Source organism: Hibiscus syriacus, unplaced genomic scaffold (genome assembly GCF_006381635.1).
Source record: "Hibiscus syriacus cultivar Baekdansim isolate YM2019G1 unplaced genomic scaffold, ASM638163v2 tig00013285_pilon, whole genome shotgun sequence".
In the NCBI taxonomy this organism is placed as follows: Eukaryota; Viridiplantae; Streptophyta; class Magnoliopsida; order Malvales; family Malvaceae; genus Hibiscus; species Hibiscus syriacus.
In genome coordinates, this window is record NW_024062299.1 from 982,205 (window position 1) to 1,008,884 (window position 26,680).

General features: G+C 35.8%; 4 protein-coding genes, 1 long non-coding RNA gene and 1 other non-coding gene across 8 annotated transcripts; 5 read left to right on the top strand and 1 right to left on the bottom strand.

Moving 5' to 3' along the window:
• The first annotated feature begins 3,179 nt into the window (after positions 1-3,179).
• On the top strand, positions 3,180-4,962 carry LOC120206029 (transcription factor bHLH30-like). Its single transcript, XM_039205774.1, has 2 exons — positions 3,180-3,995; positions 4,415-4,962. The coding sequence occupies exons 1-2, from the start codon at positions 3,666-3,668 to the stop codon at positions 4,883-4,885; spliced, it is 801 nt and encodes a 266-aa protein (XP_039061705.1). The 5' UTR covers positions 3,180-3,665; the 3' UTR covers positions 4,886-4,962.
• A 372-nt stretch (positions 4,963-5,334) lies between these two features.
• Positions 5,335-5,405, top strand: TRNAG-GCC. The gene has a single exon. It is a non-coding gene; the product is annotated as a tRNA-Gly (tRNA).
• A 10,939-nt stretch (positions 5,406-16,344) lies between these two features.
• LOC120205871 lies at positions 16,345-17,229 on the top strand. The gene is made up of 4 exons (XM_039205650.1): positions 16,345-16,411; positions 16,510-16,792; positions 16,869-16,993; positions 17,092-17,229. Exons 1-4 carry the CDS (start codon positions 16,385-16,387, stop codon positions 17,227-17,229), a joined length of 573 nt encoding a protein of 190 aa, XP_039061581.1. The 5' UTR covers positions 16,345-16,384.
• Positions 17,230-24,002: 6,773 nt separating this feature from the next.
• Positions 24,003-25,812, top strand: LOC120206032 (protein trichome birefringence-like 37). The gene is made up of 5 exons (XM_039205775.1): positions 24,003-24,295; positions 24,376-24,547; positions 24,906-25,081; positions 25,171-25,329; positions 25,401-25,812. Exons 1-5 carry the CDS (start codon positions 24,003-24,005, stop codon positions 25,690-25,692), a joined length of 1,092 nt encoding a protein of 363 aa, XP_039061706.1. The 3' UTR covers positions 25,693-25,812.
• A 77-nt stretch (positions 25,813-25,889) lies between these two features.
• On the top strand, positions 25,890-26,583 carry LOC120206034. Its single transcript, XR_005524078.1, has 2 exons — positions 25,890-26,176; positions 26,275-26,583. It is a non-coding gene; the product is annotated as an uncharacterized LOC120206034 (long non-coding RNA).
• On the bottom strand, positions 26,176-26,676 carry LOC120206033 (protein CHUP1, chloroplastic-like). 3 transcript variants are annotated; one of them, XM_039205777.1, is made up of 3 exons: positions 26,617-26,676; positions 26,388-26,528; positions 26,176-26,319 (listed from the first exon to the last, which is right to left on the bottom strand). In XM_039205777.1, exons 1-3 carry the CDS (start codon positions 26,647-26,649, stop codon positions 26,215-26,217), a joined length of 279 nt encoding a protein of 92 aa, XP_039061708.1. In that variant the 5' UTR covers positions 26,650-26,676; the 3' UTR covers positions 26,176-26,214. The 3 variants fall into 3 exon arrangements, with proteins under 3 accessions (XP_039061708.1, XP_039061710.1, XP_039061707.1); XM_039205779.1 differs by having other exon boundaries at positions 26,388-26,522; positions 26,614-26,676; XM_039205776.1 differs by having other exon boundaries at positions 26,388-26,525; positions 26,614-26,674.
• Between the last annotated feature and the right edge of the window lie 4 nt (positions 26,677-26,680).

Genomic DNA, 26,680 nt, shown 5'->3' on the forward strand with positions numbered 1-26,680 from the left:
CATGTGTTAACACATGATCATGATATATGTTATTGGTGACACATGTCACCACCTAATTAGAAGAAAATTAAGTTACAAACAAGTAAAATTTGGGTCTTGGGCAAACTCAAACCCGAGTCACGCAAATGAAAGATACAGGGTGGAGCCACTAAGCTAACACCATCGTTTGTGTTAAGAGATATACAATAATACATATACTAATAATATGACCAATGCCAGAAAAAAAAGAATATAATGGAAAATGGAAATAATGAGATTTGAACTTCGGCAAAAAATTTGAAAGCAATAAATGATAGGAAAATATTATATTTTTTTACAATAAAAAATATTATATGAAAAAAATATAATATTTGATAAATTGTTTGATAGATTTAATATATTTTTTAAATATTAGTTGATACAATATTTTAAAAGAATAAATTTAAGATTTATATATTTTTAAACTAAATTTAATAATTATATTTTTCATATTTATAATTCATGATTATATATATAATCTTAAGTTGAGTATTTCTAATATAATTAATAATTTTAATTTCTTATTAAAAATAAAATATTCAAAAAATATAAATGATTCATACATTAATATATGAATATTTTTTTATACATCTAAATATAAATATACATTTATATAAATATATTTTTATTCATATATTGAAATATTTTGATTAAAATGTAAACATATTTTAAATACTAGTTTATACAAGAAAAATAAAATATATAAAAAATATAAATGATTCATACATTTAAATATAAATTGAATCATTTATATTTTCTATACATCTATATTTAATAAGAAAATAAAATTATTGGGGGACTGTTTTGCAAGTTTTAAAAGTTGGAGACCTAAATTCAAGTGTCTGAAAAGTTCAATGACCGTTTATATAATTTACCCTAATTTTCTAACAGTGATTTAAGTTGGGGGACCATATTGCAAACGGAATAAATGTTGGGGACTGTATTGCAAGTTTTAAAAGTTGGGGGACCTAAATGAAAGCTTCAGAAATGTTCAGTGACTTTACCCTATAATTTAATTAATTTTTTCTTTATTTGTTTATTTTAAATTCTTATCTCCATGTCGCTTTTTGGTCTGTCGCCACCGACTTTGCATTCTGGAATTTTAAAAAAAAATGTTTGCAATTGACATTTTTTTTTCATTTCCTTTAGAGAAGGGTTGGTTGTCCCTTTTTCCCATATGTACGGGGTAAGGGGGAGGTAAGATAGTAGGCTACCCCCAACACTAGGTTGAGAGCAGCTTCCGTAAGAGACCTCCGAATTATAAAATGCCCTCCGTGGGACTCGATCCCACGACCTCAAGGTTGAAAGGAGGGTTTTTTATTTCTAGCCACAAGATCAATGGACCTTTATAAATTATTACATTGCTATCAATTGCATGATGTGATAACCCTAAATAAATGAAGCAACTTCAATTTGAAAGTGATAAGTGATAATTAAATTTATCATAAAGCTTAGGACCAATTCTTTATATTTGCAAAGGGAATTGCCCGTCCAGCTCAGTTGGTAGAGCGCAAGGTTCTTAATCTTGTGGTCGTGGGATCGGGTCTCATGGTGGGCAATTCATAATTTTGACTGTCGGAGATCTTCCAAGGAAGCTGCTCACAACCTGACGTTGGGGGCAGCCTACTACCTTACCTCCCCTCACCCCATTACATATGAGAATAGGGTAAGCTAATTTTTATATTTGCAAAGGCATCACATCAAATAAAAATTTGTTCTAATCATTTCTCTCACTACTTATCATAAAGCTTATGACCAATTCTTTATATATATTTGCATTAACCAAGACCATCAAAGCATATATAATGGGGTTATATGCTAAAGGTGGTGACAAAAGTTAGGTAATCAACAAGCTTAAGGACAAAGCTCGTATGATTTATAAATATTATCTTCAAAATGCATTGAATCTACCCAAATTAACCCATAATTATATATATATTGTAAGTTGGTCCAATAAGGAAACTTTAACCACTTCAAGAGTGAGATGTTGACAAGGCAAAGACCTCCACAGCCTCTAAAAAGGAAGTATTCCACTAAAATTCTGTTTAAATGCAATTGATAATATATTAATAATGTGATGGAAGTAGTGAGGGTCATGTGGTAGCCTCAAACCTTATCATGGCTTATACAATGGTAGAATGATTTTTCTGACCCCTCAATTTTATTAGTTTAGTCATTTTAATCTTTAAATTTTATTGTGTTAGTTTTAGCTCTTGTTTTTTTTATTCAAATTGGCCCTAATATGATGGAATAGGTACGACACCTTTAAGTCGACATCCGTTATTTTGTATTTTTCTACCATATCACCTAGAAATTCAAAATTTAGCTACTTTAATCTTATTGAAATGTTAATATTAGCTTTTCTTTTTACGATTTTTAGTATCGATTTAAAAAATTGATGACATGATAGAAAATGTTAAAATAGTTGATGTCAACATTTCCATGGGGACAAAATAACGTTACTATTCTGTCTCATTTGGGTTAATTTGATAAAGAAAATATAAAAGTTTGAGGGCCAAAAAGAATATATAAAAATTTAAGGGTTAAAATTACTAAATCGATAAAGTTAAGGGTCAAAAAACCATTCTACCCTTATATCATCGAGGATGAAGCTAAGTACAGGGAATAACATTGCTCCTTTAATTAAATAGGATAATTGTACTATTAACAAACAGAAATAATAATTTATTTTAAATACCTTTAGGCCTTGATTTAATGGAAAATTTTCATAGTTGGCCCCTAAAAGAAATAATAATTCAATTTAATCTCTTTTAACACCATCTTTTTAACTTTGACACCCAAATTTTATGATTTTATCTCAACTCCCAACACAAATTACTGACTTTGTCCGTGCTTACAACATTAAACCACTTTTTATATATTGACTTTAAATAACAATTCAATCATCCACTTAAAATAAAATTAAAATATAGGTACATATTTTATATAAAAGCCAAATATTACCTACCAAATAAAGTATATTACACCATGGTTTAAATGTGGTGAAGATTAAGAGTGTGATTATACAAGTAATTTATATTTTTTATACCATTAAAATACCTTAAATTAATAAAATGAACTGGTTTAGCTTTAATGCATTGATCTTCTTCCTTTTATGCACATCGAGTTAGATACTGGAATCTCAAAGTCTTCCATAGAATTTCTCCTCCTCCTCTTCTTCTTCTTCCCTCTGTTACTTGGATTTGGTTCGAAAACGCAGTTTCATTTGTATTTTCTGTCTATTTCCATTGAGTATTCATCGAAAACAAATAAATTTTTTTGTTTTTTTGACGTTCGAAGCCTCAAACCTCTCAAAAGATTCACACATATCTCGAAGAAATGGACGAATTCAAGACCATCGAGAAGAAAACGTGGATGTTTTCTTTGTAATCTTTTCATCTGTTTTGAAACTATCTCCCCCTAGAATTGTCCTCTTGCGTTATGGAAGCCATTGCACTGATCATCAACAACAACAACAACAAGAAAGTCGTTAACCATCAAAACTTCCCTCTCCACAAGCTCTCCTTCTGGTTCGCTCCCACCACACGTCCACCCGGTCTACTCTCTTTCACCTCCGGCTCGTAAACAACAAATCCAAACTCGTATACTACTTAGATTTGTTACCCCTTTCTTTTTGGGTGTCTTACATGGCTGCTTACTCTTTCAACAATAACTTTTCGTTTGAGAATTGTTGTGCTGGTTTTCTTGATCCGTTTTCGCGTGATTTGAGACCGTGCGATGGGATTTCCCATGGCGGGTCTTTGTCGGTGGCGGCGGCGACTGTCTCGCAGTCGTTAGTGTTGGACACTGAGAAAGGAGAGCTGGTGAAGACGCCGGTGAAGGCTGGGAAGAAAAGCGTGCCGGAAGAGAAAGTTATAGCGGCTTTGAAGAGCCATAGCGAGGCTGAGAGGAGAAGAAGAGAAAGGATCAATGCTCATCTTGATACGCTTCGTACTCTCTTGCCCAACAGAGAAAAGGTACTTGTATCACTACACTTTATCTTGTAGTAATTTTTTCCCGGATTATAGCTTAAGTTATTCTTTAAGAGACATCAAATTTATTACCATCCCTTGATCCAAAGAATTGAGTAAAACTTAGAATAAATACTATTTTACAACAAATGGTTAGCAACTCCCTCTTGTTACTATATTCGACTTCTTCTCCTCACCTATTATGTTCGTGTTAGTTGACAATTAACATAATCATAATATAATCAGTTGACATATGATTTCTTAAAATATTATTTTTTCAGTTAAGCCCTAACGTAGCAGCTGTTCTGCTATGGGTTCTGTCTATGTCTTAATGTATAAAATAATGCAGTTGACAAATGAATCTGTCCTTTTGTAATCGATGCGTTTTTTCTTTAATAATTAACCAAGTCAAACGCTCATTGCAGATGGATAAGGCCACATTACTTGGTGAAGTAGTTGCACAAGTGAAACAACTGAAGAAGAACGCAACTGAAGCCAGCAAAGGGTTTCTTGTTCCAATGGATGATGATGAGGTCAGAGTTGATGCATGTGATGATGAAGCCATGGGGACTTATTGTTTCAAGGCATCGATCTGTTGCGATTATAGACCCGAACTCCTGACCGATCTACGACAAGCTCTCGATGCCCTTCCGGTTAAGATGGTGAAGGTGGAGATATCGACTTTGGGAAGTCGTCTGAGGAACGATTTCGTTTTTACCGGCTGCCGAACAGCGTGTGCAGCTGAGGCAAGGGAATATCTAGCACGTTCTATTCGTCAGGCCATGAACTCTGTCCTGGAGAAGGCTTCTATCTCGGCTGAATACTCGTTGTACTCGGCATTTCCGAAGAAGAGGCAAAGGCTCTCGTACTTTGATTCTTCAAGCTCATCCTCATGAAAGAAAGATTAGCCTTGCTTCGTTTGTGTCAATCCACTGCGACATGCATCTCTTTTATTTGCTAAGAAACATGTTATATATATGTATATCATTAGATCTAAGAGAACAATATTATCCGATCATGTGAATGTTGGCTGTAAATTTATATGAATTTACCTGTTTCCGTTTCATGTTATCGAATTAGCTCAGTTAGCATACATTAATTTTAGCACAATAGTTTCTTGCCCAATAGGCAGTAGCTATATATATATATACATACATATCATTGAAGAAGCTTGGGAAATACAATTGATCAAAACTCGTTCTTATCAATGAGATCAAATTTTCAACATGAATCTGTCGAATATACGTTCCAGCTTCCGGGTACCACATTCTTCTGCAATTGTATCTTGTTAATTTGTACAAAATAAATAATGTTTAAAAATATATAACGCATCAGTAAACACACAGCACCAGTGGTCTAGTGGTAGAATAGTACCCTGCCACGGTACAGACCCGGGTTCGATTCCCGGCTGGTGCAATCTGTCTTTTTCTCTCTCTCTTTTTTTTTATTTAGATATGTTGGGTTTTTATCATCCATCTTCCCAATTATTTCATCTCATCGACTTCCACGACCTATGAATTTATAATCCCGAACAACTCATAATCATGTTTTAATTACGTTGATGAAATAATATATAATAGAATTCAAAGCAAAACAAAAATGAAAAAGGAGAAGAGAAACAGGTTCAAAGCTGAAACCATAAACCTAGTACACGGTTGTTATTTTGTTAAGATATCCTTGGCACAAGGAATCAATTCCCTTCAGTAACAAACAACACTTCAACTTCGTAAGTTACTGTAGTTTATCTACACCCCTACAACTCTTTTTCCACTTCCCCCACGTTTGTCCTCCCTTTTTGGATTTGATTCACCTTCTTTTTTTCTTTTCTTTTTTCTTTTTGTTTATTTCCCAAATATATAATAATAAATTATAATAATGAGGTGTTTGTATTTGCATCAATATGTCCTTTGAGAAATATTACTTGTTGGATCAACCTACTAAGAGTTCTAGTTTGGACTAACTAGAACAAAGGTTTAATAAAAAGAACTTCCCCTCTTCCTTCAATCTTTGTTTGTTAAAATCTGTTTCAATTTCTATGCATTTGACTGCTGAATGTTCTTTTAACTCTTTGGATACCGAGTCTTGTTTTCCTGTTATGATCTTTTGGATAATACGGTTCTTTAATTAAAACACTATTGTTTCTGTTCAATGGAAGACGAATCCAAGGGCATTGTGTAGACACTAATTTCCGTCCACATTTTTATTTTATACATATATACACATATATATTATATAGTTTGCAAATTGTTTTTGAAAATACATATATAATATATAGTCTAAAACATTTTTTGAAAATATGTATATTATATAGTTTTTAAAATATTTTTGAAAATTATATAATATATAGTTTTTGAAAACGTTTTTAAAATATATATAATATATACTTTTGAAAACGTTATGAAAACATTTATATAATATAATTTTAAAAACCATTTTGAAAATATATTTTTGAAATTATATAATATATAGTTTTTGAAAACGTTTTAAAATATATATAATATATACTTTTGAAAACGTTATGAAAACATTTATATAATATATAATTTTTAAAAACCATTTTGAAAATATATATAATATATAGTTTTTTTAAAAAAACATTTTAAAAATTTATATATTATATGTTTTTGAAAACGTTTATATATATATTATTATTATTTATTTTTACTTTTAATTTATTTATTTCTCATTTATTTTTGTGCAGGGTCCAGGTTCAAGAATCCAGTCCAAGTTTGGGCCTGAACTAGCCCAGCAAGAGATTAGGGTTCCCAGTTTTCAGTCACCAAGCAGTCAGGGAGCCAAACGGTCAACAGTGCCAACGGCCGGCCGAGATCCCCGGGACTGACCCATCCCGGGATGACCGGCCACAACAACCACGATCCCGAGATTGTCGGGACTCACAACGGCCAGTGGGGGTTATAAAAACCCACGGGCGACGGGGAACAGGGGAGGGCAGAAACACAGTTCACCGAACCTCAACAAGATCGGAGTAAACCAAGACCCACGAAAATCATCAGTCACAAAAAAACCCAAGAGCCGGTCACCACAAGACCAACAGTACCAACACACACCATCATCGAGAAACCATCATAAGCCGAAACGTCAGATACAAAAACCCATCAAACCCAGTCGAAACCAAAAGAAAAACAACCGCTCACAGTAAACCAAGCACACAGAAAAAACAAACAGAGGGCCATCACAAACAAATCGGACGAGAATCCACGAGAAAAGTAAAGGAGAACACAAGAACAAGGCAAAAACAGAAGCATCAACCGTGAAACCAAACCACAATAGCCAACACCAAAACGCCAAAAATACAACAAATAAAAGGAAAACAAGCAAGGACATCCAGAACCAGAGGAGCGCATCAGAAAGGTGAGGAAGCCGATTGGTTTCGGCTTAGATCTACGCCGTTTAAGGGTGTTTTTGCATGACTTGTGCTCGGGGTTAGGACGAGGGGCTTTAGAGAAGCATTTGGTAAGGTTTTGGCATTTTTTTCGGCCGCCACGGGCGGCGGTCGAAGACGGCGATGATCAGTGGTCGAGGTTCGGTCGGGAGGGCCGGTTGAGAGCATATCTCTCATGAGATGATTTTCTGATAAATGTTGAGAATGAAACGAAAATAGGCTGGTTTAGATATATATATATACCAGGGACTACCGTGTAATTACAGGATAGTTAAATCCTTTCCGCGATCCATGTAAGTTTGAGTCGCAATCCATTTCAGTCACCATATGCAATTCGGCCACAGGATTTTCAATTGTTTCAATTCGATCCCCGTTTAAATTTTACATTTTTGCAATTTGACCCCCTAAATTCTGACCTTTTTTATTATCATGCTTGTTAATTATTATTCTTTTTATTTTCTTTCTTACTTCATATTGTTTCCATTTTATTACTTTTAAAATAATATTTTTCTTATTTATTTAATATTTATTTATTATTTAATTTTAATTTAATTTCTTTGATTTATTGTTTTTTTATATTATTTACTTTTATTATTATTATTATTATTATTATTTTGATTTATTTAATATCTTTTTTATCATCTAACATTTTCTTTAACATTTTCAGTGGTCCTTTAAATCGGTCAAAGGTAAACAATTCGAATCGAGTATTTAAATTCTAATTTAAATTTTTTATTTTCGCCATTAAAGACAATCGGTGAATTAATTGGTACCGAAAGGGCGGTTCAAGGGTGCTAATCATTCCTTGACCGTAACCGACTCCCGAGCCCAACATATTTCGGGTACAACGCAGATCAGGTAAGATGGTATCCGACCTACCTAAATTCGTTTTAAAATGGTCGGTGGCGACTCCAATTCGTTTAATCCAAGTCGAAGCCCAATTCCGGGTCCAACCGAAAGACGGTTACGACTGCTTGGCGACTCCGCTGGGGATAGGTAAGTGAGTCAGGCCAGAATTAATTTTCGGTTGTCTTTTTATGCGAAAATTGTAAATTTAAATTTTAATTTATTTATTCGATTCCAGTTATTTACCTTTGATTATTTTTTAAATAAATAGTTGTACTAACATTTTTTTCAATGATTTCAGATTTTTGAAAAGTTTCCATCTCTGGCTCTATACCCAAGCTCCGAACCCTTTTAAGTGGGGGTGAAAGCGACGCCTTCGTGTGAATTTATTCACCGTGCGGGCCTAGCAAGTAGCCTTCGGGATTCATATACCTTATGCCTTCGTGTGAATTTATTCTCCGTATGGGCATAAGGGAATGTGTCCCCTCGAGTTTAACTTAGTCCACACAAGCCTGTGATGGGTTTAGGACTAAGGGTCTGGTAAGCCCAAGGGGGCACCGGCAAGGAGAACTCGAGTACCGTTTTTTAGAACCTAAACCGGGAGAGTACAGGGAATTAGAGCCCACCCCAAAAACCTCATTCCAAACCCTAGGTTGTTTTATTTCCTACTTTATTTTCTGTTCAAAGCATGCGAACTAGACAAACATGTGGCTAGGATTTGTTTGAAATTAGCATGCGAGATAGAAATCATGTCTGTGTAGGAATATTAAGCATGTTCGGGTAGATATCATGTGTGGTAGGACTTTTATTTTCATGATTGCTTTTTATTATTTTCACATCACTAACCTTTTTCATTAATTGTTCTCTTTTGTTTTGTTTTCATCATTCGCATCATTTAAACGAGGTGTTGATCCACCAAAAATGTGTTTGTTAAACATGAATAATCTGCATTAATGGACAAATGGGTTATAATACAAAGAGATAAAAAAACTCAGAAGTCCAACCGTGGTCAAAGAATACTCAAAGACAAATTTGCAGGGGCAATACGAGGAAAAGGTCATTGACCCGGTCGCTCCTTTCGAAAACTGCGAGATCAAGATGGCGAAACCCTAGCTAAGCTGGAGATCATTATTGATAAATTCTAGAAACAAATCAATAAACTTTGGGTGGAAGGCTCCGATGGCACTTTCGTTTGGAACAAGCTCGACATAGAGTGAAAGCCGACGATGCAGTCCTTCGAGACCTTTTGGGGCAAGCAACTCGTCACCCGCACAAGTTTAGCCAAAGAAGCTGGAACGGTTCGACAGGATATTCAACCGGTGAAGAAGCGGAAGACGAATCAACTTGCCAGAGGCTGTGCGGGATCTATACCATCAAAAAGTTTTTGTCTCTTCAGACGTAACATTTTTGTCCCCAATAAGGATTATTCAGAATAGTAGGCACATTTTTTGGATCAATGCCTCGGACATTTCATGCATCATATATTTAGACATTTTGCATTTTTTTTATTTTCTTTGCATTTTATTATTTTCTCTGCATTCACATTAACTAACATAAACATGTCTCATCAAATGGAGCAAATACTGGATACACCGCCTCAAGTATTGGACACACCCCATCCACATAACACTCGTTTGAAAAAGAAGAGGATGGAAGCCAGAATTACACAAATCGAGGAGAATATGTTAAAACTACAGAAGGAGTTAGAGGACAAGATAAACCAGAACAGTCGAAATATTCTGGAAACAATCACAAAGAACCAAGAGTCCTTGGTTGACCAGATCGTTGCCAAGTTAGTTGGCCTACAACAGACCAGTGCGCCTGGGGCAGGTTTATCGGAAGGGGTAACCATGCCACTTACCCCGCAAGTGGTTGTCTCACCCAGAATCTTACCAGGACTTCAAGATAATTCGGATAGTTATCGCATTCCGAAATTTGAAGAAGAGGTCAAAACAGAGAGGGTAGAAATTACCATTAACCCAGGAGGTAGAACGGGTGGAAAGCCTCCCCTGAAGAAGAAGGAAAGAGAGATCATCAACATTTCAAAGTCGTTTCCAGTCGTACCTTTTTGTAGGCAAAAACCGAAGAAAGAAAAAGAGCATTTTGATCCCATTCCCATGACATATAAGGAGCTCTACCAACAACTGTTTGACGCACATGTGGTGTCACCCTATCCCGAGACACCTCTAAAGCCCCCATACCCCAGGTGGTATGACAAAAATGCGCACTGTGAATATCATGGCAGTGTTCCGGGGCATGCTATCGAAAATTGCCTCCCCTTTAAGAGGGTTATCCAAAGGATGCGCAACAGGGGTTGGATTCATTTTAATAATTCAGAATCACTCTACGTTGCACAAAACCCCCAACCAAATCATGAAGAGAATAAGGAAAGTGCAGTCACCGAGGAAAAAGGTAAAAAGGCCAAAACCAGAGTTTCCGAAGTGAAGTTACCTCTTGCTTGGGTATGGAGGCAAATGATAAATGAGGGGTTTCTTGCACCACATCTTAGCACATCAGATTCCAAAAGTGACAGTTATTGTTGTTATCACAATAAAGATGGACATGATGTACAAGAATGTGCTGAATTTAGAGCCTTGATCCAACTAATGATGGACAGGAAAGAGCTGGAATTTTACGATGAAAACAATGACGCTCCTAAAGCAGAAAGAGTCATGGCAAGTGGGGCATCCGGATGAGGCCTTATTCAATTTTGAGACATGTTGTTCGAATTTGTTTTTATTTTATTTTATTTTATTTTCTTTCATGTTTGGGACTTGTTTTTGAACTTTCTTTGGATATTCGAATAAATTTATGTTACTTTAAAGGTTGTAAGCAATGAATCACATTTGCAAACTCGCAATTCTTTGAATATCATCTGAATTAAGAAACTCTGTAAATGGTTCAAAGTTACAAGATCTTTGACGAAGTAACATGATTTAAAAAACAAGGACTTTGACATTACCCATAATATACCCTCAAACACCGTACCCTGCTCTTGCAATTAACCAATATACTTTTTTTTCCTTTCATAAGGTGCGGACAACATGGGGCATCGTTTGCATATGAAGATTACTATACTTTTTATTTAAGACGTTCAGTGATGATAATGATCTTCACAGATGGAATAGTCGAGTAAGTGAATCTAGTTTAGGTCAGTTGCTTGAAAATTGAACTCTAAAGATGAAATTTTCGACTTTCAACAAATACCTAGGCTATAACAGGTTCTTCTTAACAATCTTAAGAAATTAAATCCGTAAAAACTGAGCTATTCCGCTAAGGCAATTGGTTATAGAGGAAACTTGAAAGCCCTGGCCTTATGAGTAGATTACGTTCAAACCATGACATTGCTCGAAAACTTGGCAATTCGGTGTTTGCTCCATTGCTTTTGTCAGGTCGAAGACTTTGTGATGAAACGAACCCTTCAGTTAAACCTGATAAAAGTAATTATAATACTAAGCTGTCCCTCTAAAGCAATTGGTTGAACGCCCCGGCTTTATGGATTGTGCTAGCCAGACAATGGCAAAGTAAATGAAATTTATCTAAGAAATTTTCGGTAAAATGGACTAAGGGAGTTAAGGAACACCTGTATAGTCAACTACACACGAGCACTCAAGAATCTCATTTTTAGACCGTATTTTTTGCACTGCCTTTGTTGGAAGAACCTACAAAGCTTGAACAAATGAAAGATTCCAGAGGACTGAGATAAAAGGTCTAGTAATTGATCATGCTAGTTGCGTCATTTGTCCGCACCCAATTAAGTACCAAAGCATGTTGTGATATTTAAAAAATGACATTTTTTTACCAAAAACCTTAGAAAGGAGGCCAACCTAAAGCCGACTCGTCCCTTTGAACATTTGTCAAAGATTTGTAACTCTGAAAGCATTAAAAGAGCTCTTGATTCCTTTGATATTTTTTGAACTCCCATTTACAATTTGATTCAATTGCGAACAATACTTTACAACATTTTTATCATTTCTCTCTCCTGAACAAAAAAAGGAGAAAACGTTTTCAAACAGAACAATCTCAGATATGAAATGTCTGTAAAGCCCAAGCTCGAGAAGCAATGGGGCACGATTGATTCCATGGACCAGATTGGCAGACAAAGCACGAGACTCCATCCAAGAAATAAATCATAATTCATTCATGATTGCATGCATCTTAGACATACTTAGGTGCATCACATTCATCATTTTAGCATACATAATTTTGCAGCTTCAGAGTCAAGCTTCGACTTCAGGATGAAGGTTACTCGACTTGCAAGCACCTTTAAAGAACGATGGTGTAACTCAGCAGCAAGAAGTTACACCTCAACCGACTTTACATAACTACAGATCTCAGAACCAATGTCAGATGGGTTCGAGAACCAATTCAGATCGAATCTAGTTCGGTTCAAACTCACCAGGAGCAACATGTTTTCAGTTAACACTTTCAAGCCAGATTTCAATTCCACGACGGAAGATATCCGGCTGTCAGAATTTATCAGTAGGTTTCCCAGACCAGCTTAGGGGAACCACCGGAAGAATCATGACCGTTTTCGACCCGTAAGGGAATTTTTAAACATTTTTAAACAGCTAGCTCAAGGCCAGAAGGGCTACCTGCCACTAAGACCTTCGAGTTCGACTACGCTCAGCTCCAAGGCATCATTTGCAGAATAGCTTAAGTCGAGAAGGGCTATCTGCCAAAGACCCTTAGTTCGATTACACTCAGCTTCAAGGGCATAACATTTACAACATAACTCAAGGCTAGAAGGGTTATCTGTCGCCAAAGACCTTTGGGTTCGACTACGTCAGCTCCTAGGCATCATTTGCAGAATAGCTTAAGTCGAGAAGGGCTATCTGCCAAAGACCCTTAAGTTCGATTACACTCAGCTTCAAGGGCATAACATTTACAGCATAACTCAAGGCTAGAAGGGTTATCTGTCACCAAAGATCTTCGAGTTCGACTACGCTCAGCTCCAAGGCACATCATTTGCAGTATAGCTTAAGTCGAGAAGGGCTATCTGCCAAGACCCCAAGTTCGATTACACTCAGCTTCGGGGCACATCATTTGCATAACTTAAGTCGAGAAGGGTTATCTGCCAACAAAAGACCTTCGAGTTCGACTACGCTCAGCTCCAAGGCATATCATTTGCAATACAACTTAAGTCTAGAAGGGTTGTCTGCCAACAAAAGACCTTTGAGTTCGACTACGCTCAGCTCAACGGCACATCATTTACAGCATAACTCAAGGCTAGAAGGGTTATATGTGACCAAAAGACCTTCGAGTTCGACTCCGCTCAGCTCCAAGGCACATCATTTGCAGCATAGCTTAAGTTGAGAAGGGCTATCTGCTAAAGACCTTCGAGTTCGATTATATTCAACTTACAGAATAGCTCAATGCAAGAAGGGCTATCTGTCAATAAAACTGTCGAGTTCGATTCTAATCAGCTCGATAACACCTCAATCACACTACTGTCCGGCTGTAATCGAGATTTTCAAGTCCAGAAGAAGACCTGGGTTAACTGTGCCTCAGTGATAAAAAATCGTTTTCCAGCAACATAGCTTAAGTCGAGAAAAGCCATTTGTCAACAAAGACTTTTCGAGTTCGATTTTATTCAGCTCGAGGGCTTGTCAAACCAGATGGTGAAGTCAAAGAAATATTTTCCAGCCGAATTTTTAACCAAGGTCCTTAAACTGAGGAAAAGACCGAGGTTGACTACAATTGGGCAACAAGAAGTCGCATTCCGATTCAATTCCATATCATTTCAAGATTGACTTGACTTCACGACGGAGGGATCATCCGCAGCTCAATCCGACAGGGGGTTTTTCTTCAACCCCACTGAACGAAAATTTGTGTCTTTTTATCTTTGTCCTATTTTTCGTTCCACGAAAAAGGACAAAGAGGGGCAGCTGTAGACACTAATTTCCGTCCACATTTTTTATTTTATACATATATACACATATATATTATATAGTTTGCAAATTGTTTTTGAAAATACATATATAATATATAGTTTAAATTTTTTTTTGAAAATATGTATATTATATAGTTTTTAAAATATTTTTGAAAATTATATAATATATAGTTTTTGAAAACGTTTTTAAAATATATATAATATATACTTTTGAAAACGTTATGAAAACATTTATATAATATATAATTTTTAAAAACCATTTTGAAAATATATTTTTTGAAAATTATATAATATATAGTTTTTGAAAACGTTTTAAAATATATATAATATATACTTTTGAAAACGTTATGAAAACATTTATATAATATATAATTTTTAAAAACCATTTTGAAAATATATATAATATATAGTTTTTTTTAAAAACATTTTAAAAATTTATATATTATATGTTTTTGAAAACGTTTATATATATATTATTATTATTTATTTTTACTTTTAATTTATTTATTTCTCATTTATTTTTGTGCAGGGTCTAGGTTCAAGAATCCAGTCCAAGTTTGGGCCTGAACTAGCCCAGCAAGAGATTAGGGTTCCCAGTTTTCAGTCACCAAGCAGTCAAGGAGCCAAACGGTCAATAGTGCCAACGGCCGGTCGAGATCCCCGGGACTGACCCATCCCGGGATGACCGGCCACAACAACCACGATCCCGAGATTGTCGGGACTCACAACGGCCAGTGGGGGTTATAAAAACCCACGGGCGACGGGGAACAGGGGAGGGCAGAAACACAGTTCACCGAACCTCAACAAGATCGGAGTAAACCAAGACCCACGAAAATCATCAGTCACAAAAAAACCCAAGAGCCGATCACCACAAGACCAACAGTACCAACACACACCATCATCGAGAAACCATCATAAGCCGAAACGTCAGATACAAAAACCCATCAAACCCAGTCGAAACCAAAAGAAAAACAACCGCTCACAGTAAACCAAGCACACAGAAAAAACAAACAGAGGGCCATCACAAACAAATCGGACGAGAATCCACGAGAAAAGTAAAGGAGAACACAAGAACAAGGCAAAAACAGAAGCACCAACCGTGAAACCAAACCACAATAGCCAACACCAAAACGCCAAAAATACAACAAATAAAAGGAAAACAAGCAAGGACATCCAGAACCAGAGGAGCGCATCAGAAAGGTGAGGAAGCCGATTGGTTTCGGCTTAGATCTACGCCGTTTAAGGGTGTTTTTGCATGACTTGTGCTCGGGGTTAGGACGAGGGGCTTTAGAGAAGCATTTGGTAAGGTTTTGGCATTTTTTTCGGCCGCCACGGGCGGCGGTCGAAGACGGCGATGATCAGTGGTCGAGGTTCGGTCGGGAGGGCCGGTTGAGAGCATATCTCTCATGAGATGATTTTCTGATAAATGTTGAGAATGAAACGAAAATAGGCTGGTTTAGATATATATATATACCAGGGACTACCGTGTAATTACAGGATAGTTAAATCCTTTCCGCGATCCCTGTAAGTTTGAGTCGCAATCCATTTCAGTCACCATATGCAATTCGGCCACAGGATTTTCAATTGTTTCAATTCGGTCCCCGTTTAAATTTTACATTTTTGCAATCTGACCCCCTAAATTCTGACCTTTTTTATTATCATGCTTGTTAATTATTATTCTTTTTATTTTCTTTCTTACTTCATATTGTTTCCATTTTATTACTTTTAAAATAATATTTTTCTTATTTAATATTTATTTATTATTTATTTAATTTTAATTTAATTTCTTTGATTTATTGTTTTTTTATATTATTTACTTTTTATTATTATTATTATTATTATTATTATTTTGATTTATTTAATATCTTTTTTATCATCTAACATTTTCTTTAACATTTTCAGTGGTCCTTTAAATCGGTCAAAGGTAAACAATTCGAATCGAGTATTTAAATTCTAATTTAAATTTTTTATTTTCGCCATTAAAGACAATCGGTGAATTAATTGGTACCGAAAGGGCGGTTCAAGGGTGCTAATCATTCCTTGACCGTAACCGACTCCCGAGCCCAACATATTTCGGGTACAACGCAGATCAGGTAAGATGGTATCCGACCTACCTAAATTCGTTTTAAAATGGTCGGTGGCGACTCCAATTCGTTTAATCCAAGTCGAAGCCCAATTCCGGGTCCAACCGAAAGACGGTTACGACACATTGCTTGGGTTGGAAACATCTATCAGAAGTTCGAAGCTGTGTGCATGGAGGTTGATGACATTGTGTGCCCGGTATTGGTTTCATTCATCTTCCCCCCCCCCCTCAAAAATAGTCGAAATTATAGCAGTTTTGTTCTGAAACATCGAAATTTGATGGTGTTCTTGGTCAGGAAACATTGAGATATGTAGAAAACCAGTTGCAGACAGTTGGTTCGAACGTTAGACAGTTCTGTGCTGAACTCTGCGAAGAGTTGCTCCCTTCGTCTCCTACTGATCCGGTAGAAGACCTTAACTCGAACCGGGAGCAAAATGCCAGTGTTGCTAGCTACGAGGACTCGAACATAAGCGTTGATGAAGATCGACCTCATACAGAACTGATCGGTTCCTCGTTATCTAATGATGAGCTTCAGGACCATGATTCTACTGCAAATGACACGTCATTAGAGTCTATTGGTAAGTATTCCATCAAGTTTTAGTTTTAAGTACTTCGTGTTGTTATACTGAAATTATATGTTTCTTGTCACATAAGAAACTAGCCATGAACCCAAAGTTCCATCAATTGATAAGATAAAGTTCGAAGAAAGCTGCATTATAGTAGAAAGTAGAGAGCTTCATTCCCTCAATAATGAATTCAGAAAACGCCAGCCATCCAAGGTATGAATCCGATACTCCCTCCCTCGATCCGATACGGAAACCAACTTTTCAGACTTGTGTTACTTGAACCTGACATTATATGTTCTTCCATTGAACAGAGAAAGCTCCGGCAGGCCTTTTCTTCTAAGCTAAGGTTGGCAAAGCTGGATGACAAAGTGAGTCCGCTATCCGGACGTGCCGACCAAAGAGAATCACTAGACGGAGGGTTTTGCGAATCTGATTGGGAGATTGTTTAGACAAGTTGGTTCTTTTTTCTTTACTCGTGCAATTTAGGTTATAAGAATACCTATAATCAAGCATATTACAAATCAGAATTAACAAATCTAAATGATGCTAAAGCACACCGGTTGGTCCATAAAATTAATGCTAAAGCACACCGGTTGGACCATGAAACCGGTGCATTAATTTCACAAGATTAACAAAGAGAAAAAGGGCTCATGGATAATCATTGATAACTTTCCATTTCGACCTTACAAGTCACGACACTGCATCCCATTGGCTGCAAGTATACAAATTCGTTAGATTAAGAACTTTACTTAATTCGCATTGAAAACCAATCATGATCTTTAATCTATGTGGCGGACACTAAGAGAATCTTTAAAAAAAAAAAGATTGGTAGTTTATTTATTAATGTTGCTTGATGAGGACATAACGCGTGGTTGGTCCAAATTTGAGACCTCTTGTTTATTCACGACTCCAGTTTATCCAGACATTATGGTGGTGGTGTAGGTTAACAATTGCTTTTGCTTGTTGAGACCGCTACCTAAACAGGACATGGGGTTTGGTTTGGTTGGTTCAACTTTAACGCGATGGTTCGGGTCTCATGTCCATCCCTATTTTAAACTAATTAGATTTTTTATCATTTAATTATTAAATTTTTATATTTAAAAATTGAATAAATGGATTAGATCATTCACTCAAGTTTTCACTATTGATATTGAGTTTTATTATTAATAGATTTAAATAGTGTTTGTGGTTGTGGTTTCGGTCGCATCGTATTTATCTCATTTGTGGACATAACGGGTGTGATGTATTTGATGGAGGCAGAAGGGATTTGATTTCTTCCTTAAACAGTTCCTTGGGCAATTAGCAATTTGTCGTAAATGGTCCTCCACCTTACGGATACAGCTCCATTTCCTCACTTTTAGCCTACCTCAGTCAATCTTCATCGCAAAATACGATTTCAGTCGAATTATGAATATGTTAAAATTTATATAAATAATTGATACCGCCAAAAATTAATATGAAAATGATACAAATTCGTGGATTATGTTATTTAATTTCCAAATTAGTGCCAACTTTGGTCCACTCAACAAATTGAGTTCAAAAAGTGGTGGCAAATATAGTGTGGATAATGTAGTAGCTAAGCCATCCTGGTCAGGAAATTCTCATCAATCAACGTCTACACACTGCATGCCATTGCCTGATGCTTCTTTTGGGAATTTAAGCAATTATTATTCTTTCGAAACAAACAACTGCCGACTTTCTTCCCATCCATTCTCAAATAAAAAGTTTTTAAGGATCAAAGTTAAATTATAAATTTTATGAGAGTTAAAAATGTAATTTTATATTTTTACCCTTATCGTTATATGCTAATAAGTTTGGTTCGCCGGTCGTGAGTGATTCATCCTTTTTGGTCTGGGCGAAGACTTCCTATCGATGAGAGAATAGTCTTTGGCCGGTGTTTGAAGGAAGGAGATAGTGGATTATCATAAGGAAAAAAATGAATGTAGGAGGGTCATCCTCTTTTTCGGTCTCGATTAAGCAGGTTAGGATTTTATAATGACTTTTAGGGTGTGTTTAGTTGGGGGAATGTGAGATTCCCATGGAAATAGAATCCACATTCTCCCGTTTGGTTGGTCGGGAATGTCATTCCCAGTAATCTTACATTACCAATAGTGGATTTTTTGGGATATATTACCGAGAATGTCATTATCTCCCTTAGGTGTTGTTGGATTACCTGCGTTTTGGACCAAATTGCCCTTAATTTTTTTTTTCAAAAAAAAAAATCTTTATTCTGTCATTAAATAATACAAATTTATCCTTAAACTATTTTAGATTTACAAAAAAAAAGTATATAATTAAAATTTTATATGAAGTTAGGGGTTAAAATAAAATTTTACTCTTTTATTAAACATTTTTATATTTTCAATTTTGTAAAAAATAATTATATAAATTTTATGAATTTAAAATTTTTAAAAAATATATATAAATATTTTCCAACTTGTTAAAAAAAATATATATAATAAGAACAATTTGGTCAAATATACATTTCAATAATCTTTTAGTCCTTTAACCAAACACGGTAATCTAACATTCCTGCTAAACCAATCAAACACAAAATACAATATTCACAGTAATCCTATTTTCTGATAATCTTTTATTCCCACTGATAATCTTACATTCCGTGAACCAAACGCACCCTTAATGCATGTGTTAGCCGTAAGATAATCATTGATATATGTAGGTCGGTAGGCAAAGTAAATTTGTTAATTAAGCTTTAAGTTTTATTCTAGTGTACAACGTGGACACGTCAAAGTATTTATCTGTCAGAAATATTATATATATATATATATATTGTAATTAACCAAAAAAATATGTGTTTTAGGAGATATGAGTTAGTTGGTGGATGAAAAGATTTCTGAAAACCATATTTGAAGGTATAACATAAATAATTTTTTTAAGCTTGAATTAGCTCTGGGCCACATTGTCACGGATTTTTGTCCCATTGCCGACAAGTATCACGAGGGAGACTTGTGTGCTATGAGTGATGATGCACCTTCTGAGATTCTTGTCAAGAGAGACGTACTGACCATTCTAAACTGAAAAATGGTGTCTCTGGCGTTGTAATCTGCACATTGGTCAATGTATCTGTAAAAGGACCCCTCCCCCCCCCCCCAATATACAGCCAATTTCCCATCACTCACCTATTATAATGTAGAGAAAAAAAGGAGGGCAATTGCATGAATCATAATCTCTTTTATTAGTTATGGAACATCCAGGCTTGGAGAATCTCAACAGGTTAATTATTGTTTTAAGCATATGGATTCTGACCATCAAGGCATTTGTTTTATTAATTAGCTAGAAAAACCAGTGAGTGGAAAGCTGAATCGAGTTCATGCATTTGAAATCCCTAGTGGTGAGCTGTTTACTTGTGGTTTAGGATCAAAGTATATAGAAGAAAATGAAAGATCCATGAATTTTCAATCATTTTGTTTCCGTTCTCCTTTTGACTTTTTTAGAGGTGGAACCTCAAAATTATTGTTGACTACTTTGTTAAAATTTTCCATGAACCTTAGGGGGCGTTTGGATCAGGTTACGTGAGATTACCGGGGGAATGGAATGAGATTCCCCCGTTTGGATTGTAAAGATTCTCAACCTCGGGCAATAAGTTATTCTCAACAGTGATATTTTGGGGGCTTATTACCTGGAATGTGATTTCCCCCTTCCCTTAGGTATTGTTACATTTCCGGCGTTTTGGACTAAAATACCCTTAAATTTTTTTCTCAAAAATATCCTTCTTCTGTCATTGAATAAATTTTTTTACGAAGGTTAAATTGTAAATTTATCCTTAAACTATTTTAGATTTACAAAAAAAGTCCATAATTAGAATTTTATATGAATTTCAGGGGTTAAAATAAAATTTTACCCTTTCATTAAACATATTTATCTTTTCAATTTTGTAAAAAAAATTATATAATTTTTATGAATTTAAATTTTTTAAAGAAAATATATAAATTATTTATAGTAGAATTTAACTTGTTAAAAAATCAAATATATAATAAGGATAATTTAGTAAAATATACATTTCAATAATCTTTTATTCCTTTAACCTTAACCAAAAGCTGTAATATTATATTTCTGCTAAACAAACCAAACACAACAATGCAACATTCCCAGTAATGTGTTAGGTAATGTTACATTCTGGTAATTCTATTCCCGCCGATAATCTTACATTCCGTAAATTAAACACACCCTTAATATTTAGGAATCATTCATTAATTGAAATTGTTAAAAAAAAAAGTGTCTCTATTCTTCCAACCCCACTACTGGCTATTGAGAGAGTTTTTTTTTTCCTTTCCATTTTCCCATTTTAGAATGCCCAAAGTGGTGAGAATGGCGAAATGCCTAATGGCGAGCGTAGGCACTAGGCATGCATCAACGTACTTATCTTTGCTTATACAAATACCAATTTCACCATTTTTGTAAAAAGAAATTGAGTTCAAGTCATGTTAAATGTTAGGGTTTGCCATCTAAATTTTATTTTAATTTGATATAAAAAGATTATAATGTGACATGTTTGGTGCAAAGAATCTCTTATCGTAGTATACCACTAATCTCGATTAGAGGTGTGGGATGAAATTTCAATCGATATAAGACTATACTTTTTATGTTAATTTTTCACCTAAAATTTGATTTTATTTATTTTACTCGTTTTTACCTTCTTGTAGAGTATAGCAGTAAAGTTTTTTTTATATACCTATAGAGTTTCAATTGACAGGTATTCCATTTCGGATTCATATAAGACAGGTTTACCTATCGAATAATGACATCCTACTAATGGAGCATTAACTAACCTGATTGTAGTACTGGTACAAATAATGCTAAGAATGCATAAAATGACATTTTGGAAGTAACTATCTCTTAGTTCCAAGGTCCTATGAATGTTCCAATCGAGAACATATGCACATTTAACGTGGCAAATCCTGAAGTATGAAGCCATGAGTGAAAGCACCAAATTCAGAAAAATGATGATTCGCTTATAAAAGTTGCATCCAAATGCCCTCAAATTGATTGATGACCAAACCTTTGATATGACAGTGATTCACTTTAAATGTAGGACCTCCATTTGGAAATGGGTGTCCCACTGAGCCCTGGTGAATGGAATATCGTGAAGCTTAGCTAGCTCGGTGCCGAATGCTTAACCGCCAAAGTGGTGGGCCTGTTGCCGTGATGGCTGGGAAAGAGTGACCTGAGAAGGGAAGAGGATGTCGTAGATAAACAACCAACTCCCCACAATCTGACCTTGGCGTTTTGAAAAAGGCTTTATAAGTCTTGTATCTGAAGAAACTCTTCTAGGTCTTTCAACAGTGCGAAACAAAAATCAATCTTTCGAAGGAGATTTGGAAAGGGTATAACAAAGTTCATTTGATGTCGTACAAGGATCTGTTCGGGACTTTTACCTTCAATCCCTGATAATTTCAAATTCTCATATAGTTTAAGTAATTTTATTTTCGCACAACAAATATTTTATTTATTATAAAATCCATACACATTGAATTTAAAATGGTCCCCTACGGAATCAATACAAAGCCTTTGCCTAAAACAAAAGACAATCCGGTAAAAAAAGGCTCGATAAAAAACTCCTTACAAGAGTAACTATTATCCTCTAATTTCTCCACAGATTATCTCCTAATTGAGACTGATTTTTTTTTTTACAGTTAAATATTTTTTATTGATAATTTATTTTCGTCTATAAAAATTTTATAAATTTGTCTTAGGTTCGCCTCTGCCCTAAGTTGCTTGTTGGTGTTAAGCACCCCACTCCTTTTAATTTGGCCGAGGAATCAGCCGTGAATCTGGGTTTATTCGGAAGGAAGTCTTCCGTCAGGATTCAGGCCCCCATGTTCCTGTCTTCTCATGTCTATATATTTGTTTCCTTGCATGAGTTGGTCATCACATTGGCCATCTGGTCCCCTACTATATATATATATGCTTGTTTACCTGACACCTAAGAATTAGCCATTCCAGAATCAGGCCAAATCATCAAACGCCAGTCTCTTCCACAAATGAGTTATCGTCTGGTTCTCAGTCGGTCAATGATAGAGATGATGCATGTTCCACTATCTTCAAGTTGTTAAAACTTATCTTTCAAGCCCAAACCCACCTTTCTCTTAACTAAAATGGAATAGTCATCTGCATTTATAAATATCAAGGTGATTTTAATCATCCAGTTGTTAAATGAATACGACACGTGAGATTGAGTGATGAAGAGTTTATTATGTGAAATTCAGCTCGATTCCCATGCTATAGAGAAAGGAGTGAAAGTCAAGCTAATGTTCCTTTTCCTTTGTTTTCGACTCTTCTTCCCGTGAAAGCAAAATACATCAGAAAATTTTAGACTGCTTTCTTTTGCTTGTAAGCGATCGATGCAGAATATAGAATCATTGATATCATCACGGGTTTCATAAATTAGTATATTTTACTCCCTTGTTAAACTATACTATCAATTTCTATACACATAAAAGTCAAGACAAGGGCCAAACCATGTGCAATTTTTATTATTAGCATATGTCCCATGACATGCACGACAATATAATGCTGTACAACTCTTAAGAGAAAATTGTGCTATACAAAATATTTTTTTTATCGTTCTTTCGTTAAAATCCTCCGTATATTTTATTTTTGCACCTCATAATAATTAGAAGATCAATAACACTTATGAACCCCCGTCACCTCGGAATTTCGGAGTCTATGGCAGTTATTATAATCTTACTACTGACACGTTTACTAAAGACCTCTATAAAATCTCTCGAGCATGATCAATATATGGGATAAGACCTCTATGAAATCACCTCACTTGTATTCTTCTCTGCTCTACCTCTTTACGAAAACAAAACACTTCGAACTAATTACCGATTGATTTTCAACTAACTATAAATATCACTCAAATTAAAAGAGATAAACCAGTAATAATTGTCCCAATCTATTTTGTCCATCAACAATTTTACATTTTGATTTTACTCAATCAGATAAATTTACAGCAGCTAATCCTTCCAAGATTTGTCAAATTTGAAAATCAGATGGTGTCTAGCTTATTCCATGTGAACCCACCAAGCAGCCTTTTGCCCTTGGATTAATTGCCTACCTCTCTCTCTCTCTCTCTCTGTTTCTCACGTTCACTCTCTCATCCACTTGTATATAAGCTCTGGGTCTACAGACAACTTTGTTCTCAAAACAGAGCTTGTTTTATCTTTAAAGCAACTCATCAAAGAACACAAATTCCCTGATGGGTTTCAGTTGCAAAACCCTGTTGTGTTTGGTTCCCATACTTGTGCTTGTGTTGTTGCAAGGGGCAAGTGCCGGGCAATATTACCACAATGCGACCGGGTTAGCAAGTCGAAAACAAATGGGTGGCTGCAATTTATTTCAAGGCCAATGGGTGTTTGATCCTTCGTATCCTTTCTACGACTCCTCAGGGTGTCCCTTCATAGATGCTGAATTCGATTGCCTTAAATATGGCCGACCAGACAAGCAGTACCTTAAGTACGCCTGGAAACCTGATGGCTGCAGCTTGCCAAGGTACCCCTTTTCCCCCTCTTTGTTTTCTTTTTTAAATTTAGATTCTTTCAGCGAGAAAGATTGCTTTTTGTTGTTGTTAGATTTGATGGGGCGAGTTTTCTGGCAAAATGGAGGGGGAAGAAGATAATGTTTGTGGGCGACTCACTGAGTTTGAACATGTGGGAATCTATGGCCTGTATGCTTCATGCCTCTGTGCCTAACTCCAAGACCACATTTGTCAGGAAAACCCCTTTGTCTTTTGTCATCTTTGAGGTGAGTTCTTGTGCTTCTTTATTTTTCCTGTTTTTTTATGCTAAAAGTAGTAGTAATAATTATTTCCTTTGGAGTAATTTGTGAGATTAACAAACGCAATTCTGAGAAAATTACATGCTAAAAAAAACAGAAAAAAATTCAAGACATGCCTTTATTCTATTTACTTTAACTTGTTAAGAACAAAACATCCAGCACAGCACAACAGCTGTTCAAGCTGACCGCCAGCCAATCTGCTTTTATTATATAATATCTAATCTAACCTAACCTAATCTTAATTATTTAATCTCATTAGTTGAACATTGCTTACTGGCACCGCTGATCTTAATTTATGAGGTTAATTCATTTACTTACCATGCAGGACTATGGGGTGACTGTGTATTTGTATCGATCACCGTACTTGGTGGATATAGTTAAAGAGAATGTTGGTGATGTGCTTAATCTAGGCTCCATCAATGGCGGCAATGCATGGAAAGGGATGGACGTGTTGATTTTCAACAGCTGGCATTGGTGGACCCACAAGGGGAAATCTCAAGGGTAGGGTTTTCATCTTCATCGTTTTGTTTTATACACCGTGTTGCATCAGATACGAATATATTTAGAAATATCATGTTTGCTTAATGTAGATGGGATTACATTAGAGATGGGTCTACACTATACAAAGATATGGACCGTTTACAGGCATTCAACAAAGGGCTTACAACTTGGGCTAATTGGGTTGATAGCAATGTTGATCCTACCAAGACAAAGGTCTTCTTCCAGGGCATTTCACCCACCCACTACGAGTAAGTCCGGAAATAATCTAAATCTGATATGATCCTATCTAATTTGTACTGACTGTGTTGGATGAAACCAGAGGTAGGGAGTGGAACCAACCGAAAAAGAACTGTAACGGTGAGCTAGAGCCGCTGTCCGGTCCGACGTACCCGGCAGGGGCTCCTCCAGCCGCTGCCATCGTGAACAAAGTTTTAGGGTTGATGAAGAAACCGGTTTTCTTGCTTGATATCACGACGCTGTCGCAGTTGAGAAAAGACGCTCATCCCTCGACCTATAACAGTGATCATTCGGGCAACGACTGCAGCCATTGGTGTCTTCCGGGCTTGCCTGATACATGGAACCAGCTTCTATATGCAGCTCTGGTTATGTGAAGGTGACACATTGGGAAAACAAAGAATTTACATCTCTTTTTCTTCTTCATACAAAATTAAGTTGTACAATATTCAGGAAGATGATGAAAGTTATATCATTATATGGGTGGGGGTGATTAATTATTAGGTGAGCAAAGCTCAATTGTGAAGTGATTGATTTTTTTAAACTAAAATTAATCATATATGAACACAAACACCTTAAAAAATAAATAAACAAACACGAACCAAATATGAACACCTTAAAAAATAAACAAACGAACATAAACACAAGTTTGTTCCTCAAAACTCAATTCATTTACTCATCTACAAACACCAGCTGACATACAAACAGCTGGGTTTAGGTGAAGCGGTGATTTCCAGCTTCAATCGGACAGCATTGCAGTTATGCCCTGGAGTTAATGAATTGAATGTGGGTGATGAGAATAACAGCAGCTGGCGTTGTATTCACAAACATTTCATGTTTCCATCTTTACAACTGAAACTGGTACATTCATACTTTCTGAGCTGTGAAGCAGAGTTTGTTTACAGAGATTTTTGTTGGTTTTGGAATTGAACGTTGCATGATCTGTCTTTGTCTCTCAGTTCCTGGAACGCCCTCATCGTTTCCACGCCAAATCCGCCGGCAAACTGTTAAAAAATGGGTTACCTTTTGAGCCATCTTTCTCCAAGTTGAGTAAATTAAATGAGAATGTTACCTGATGCACACGTAATGCAAATCTGACGCCTTGAACAATCAGCTCCTCTTCTTCAGGCTCACTTCCAACTGCTTCAAGCTCAGATGATACCCGTCTCATGTACTTCATCGCTAATTTTACCGACGTCAGCTTAATCTGCCGCAATTTGTATGCATATTAATGAGTTAATAGACAACTAACATCTCATTCTCACTGATTGATATAACGATTAACCCAATAATTTTACCCGGCTTACGATTCCGGTTTCAAGCATCCAGTCCATAGGAATGTGAAATCCTTTGTATCTATTTGCA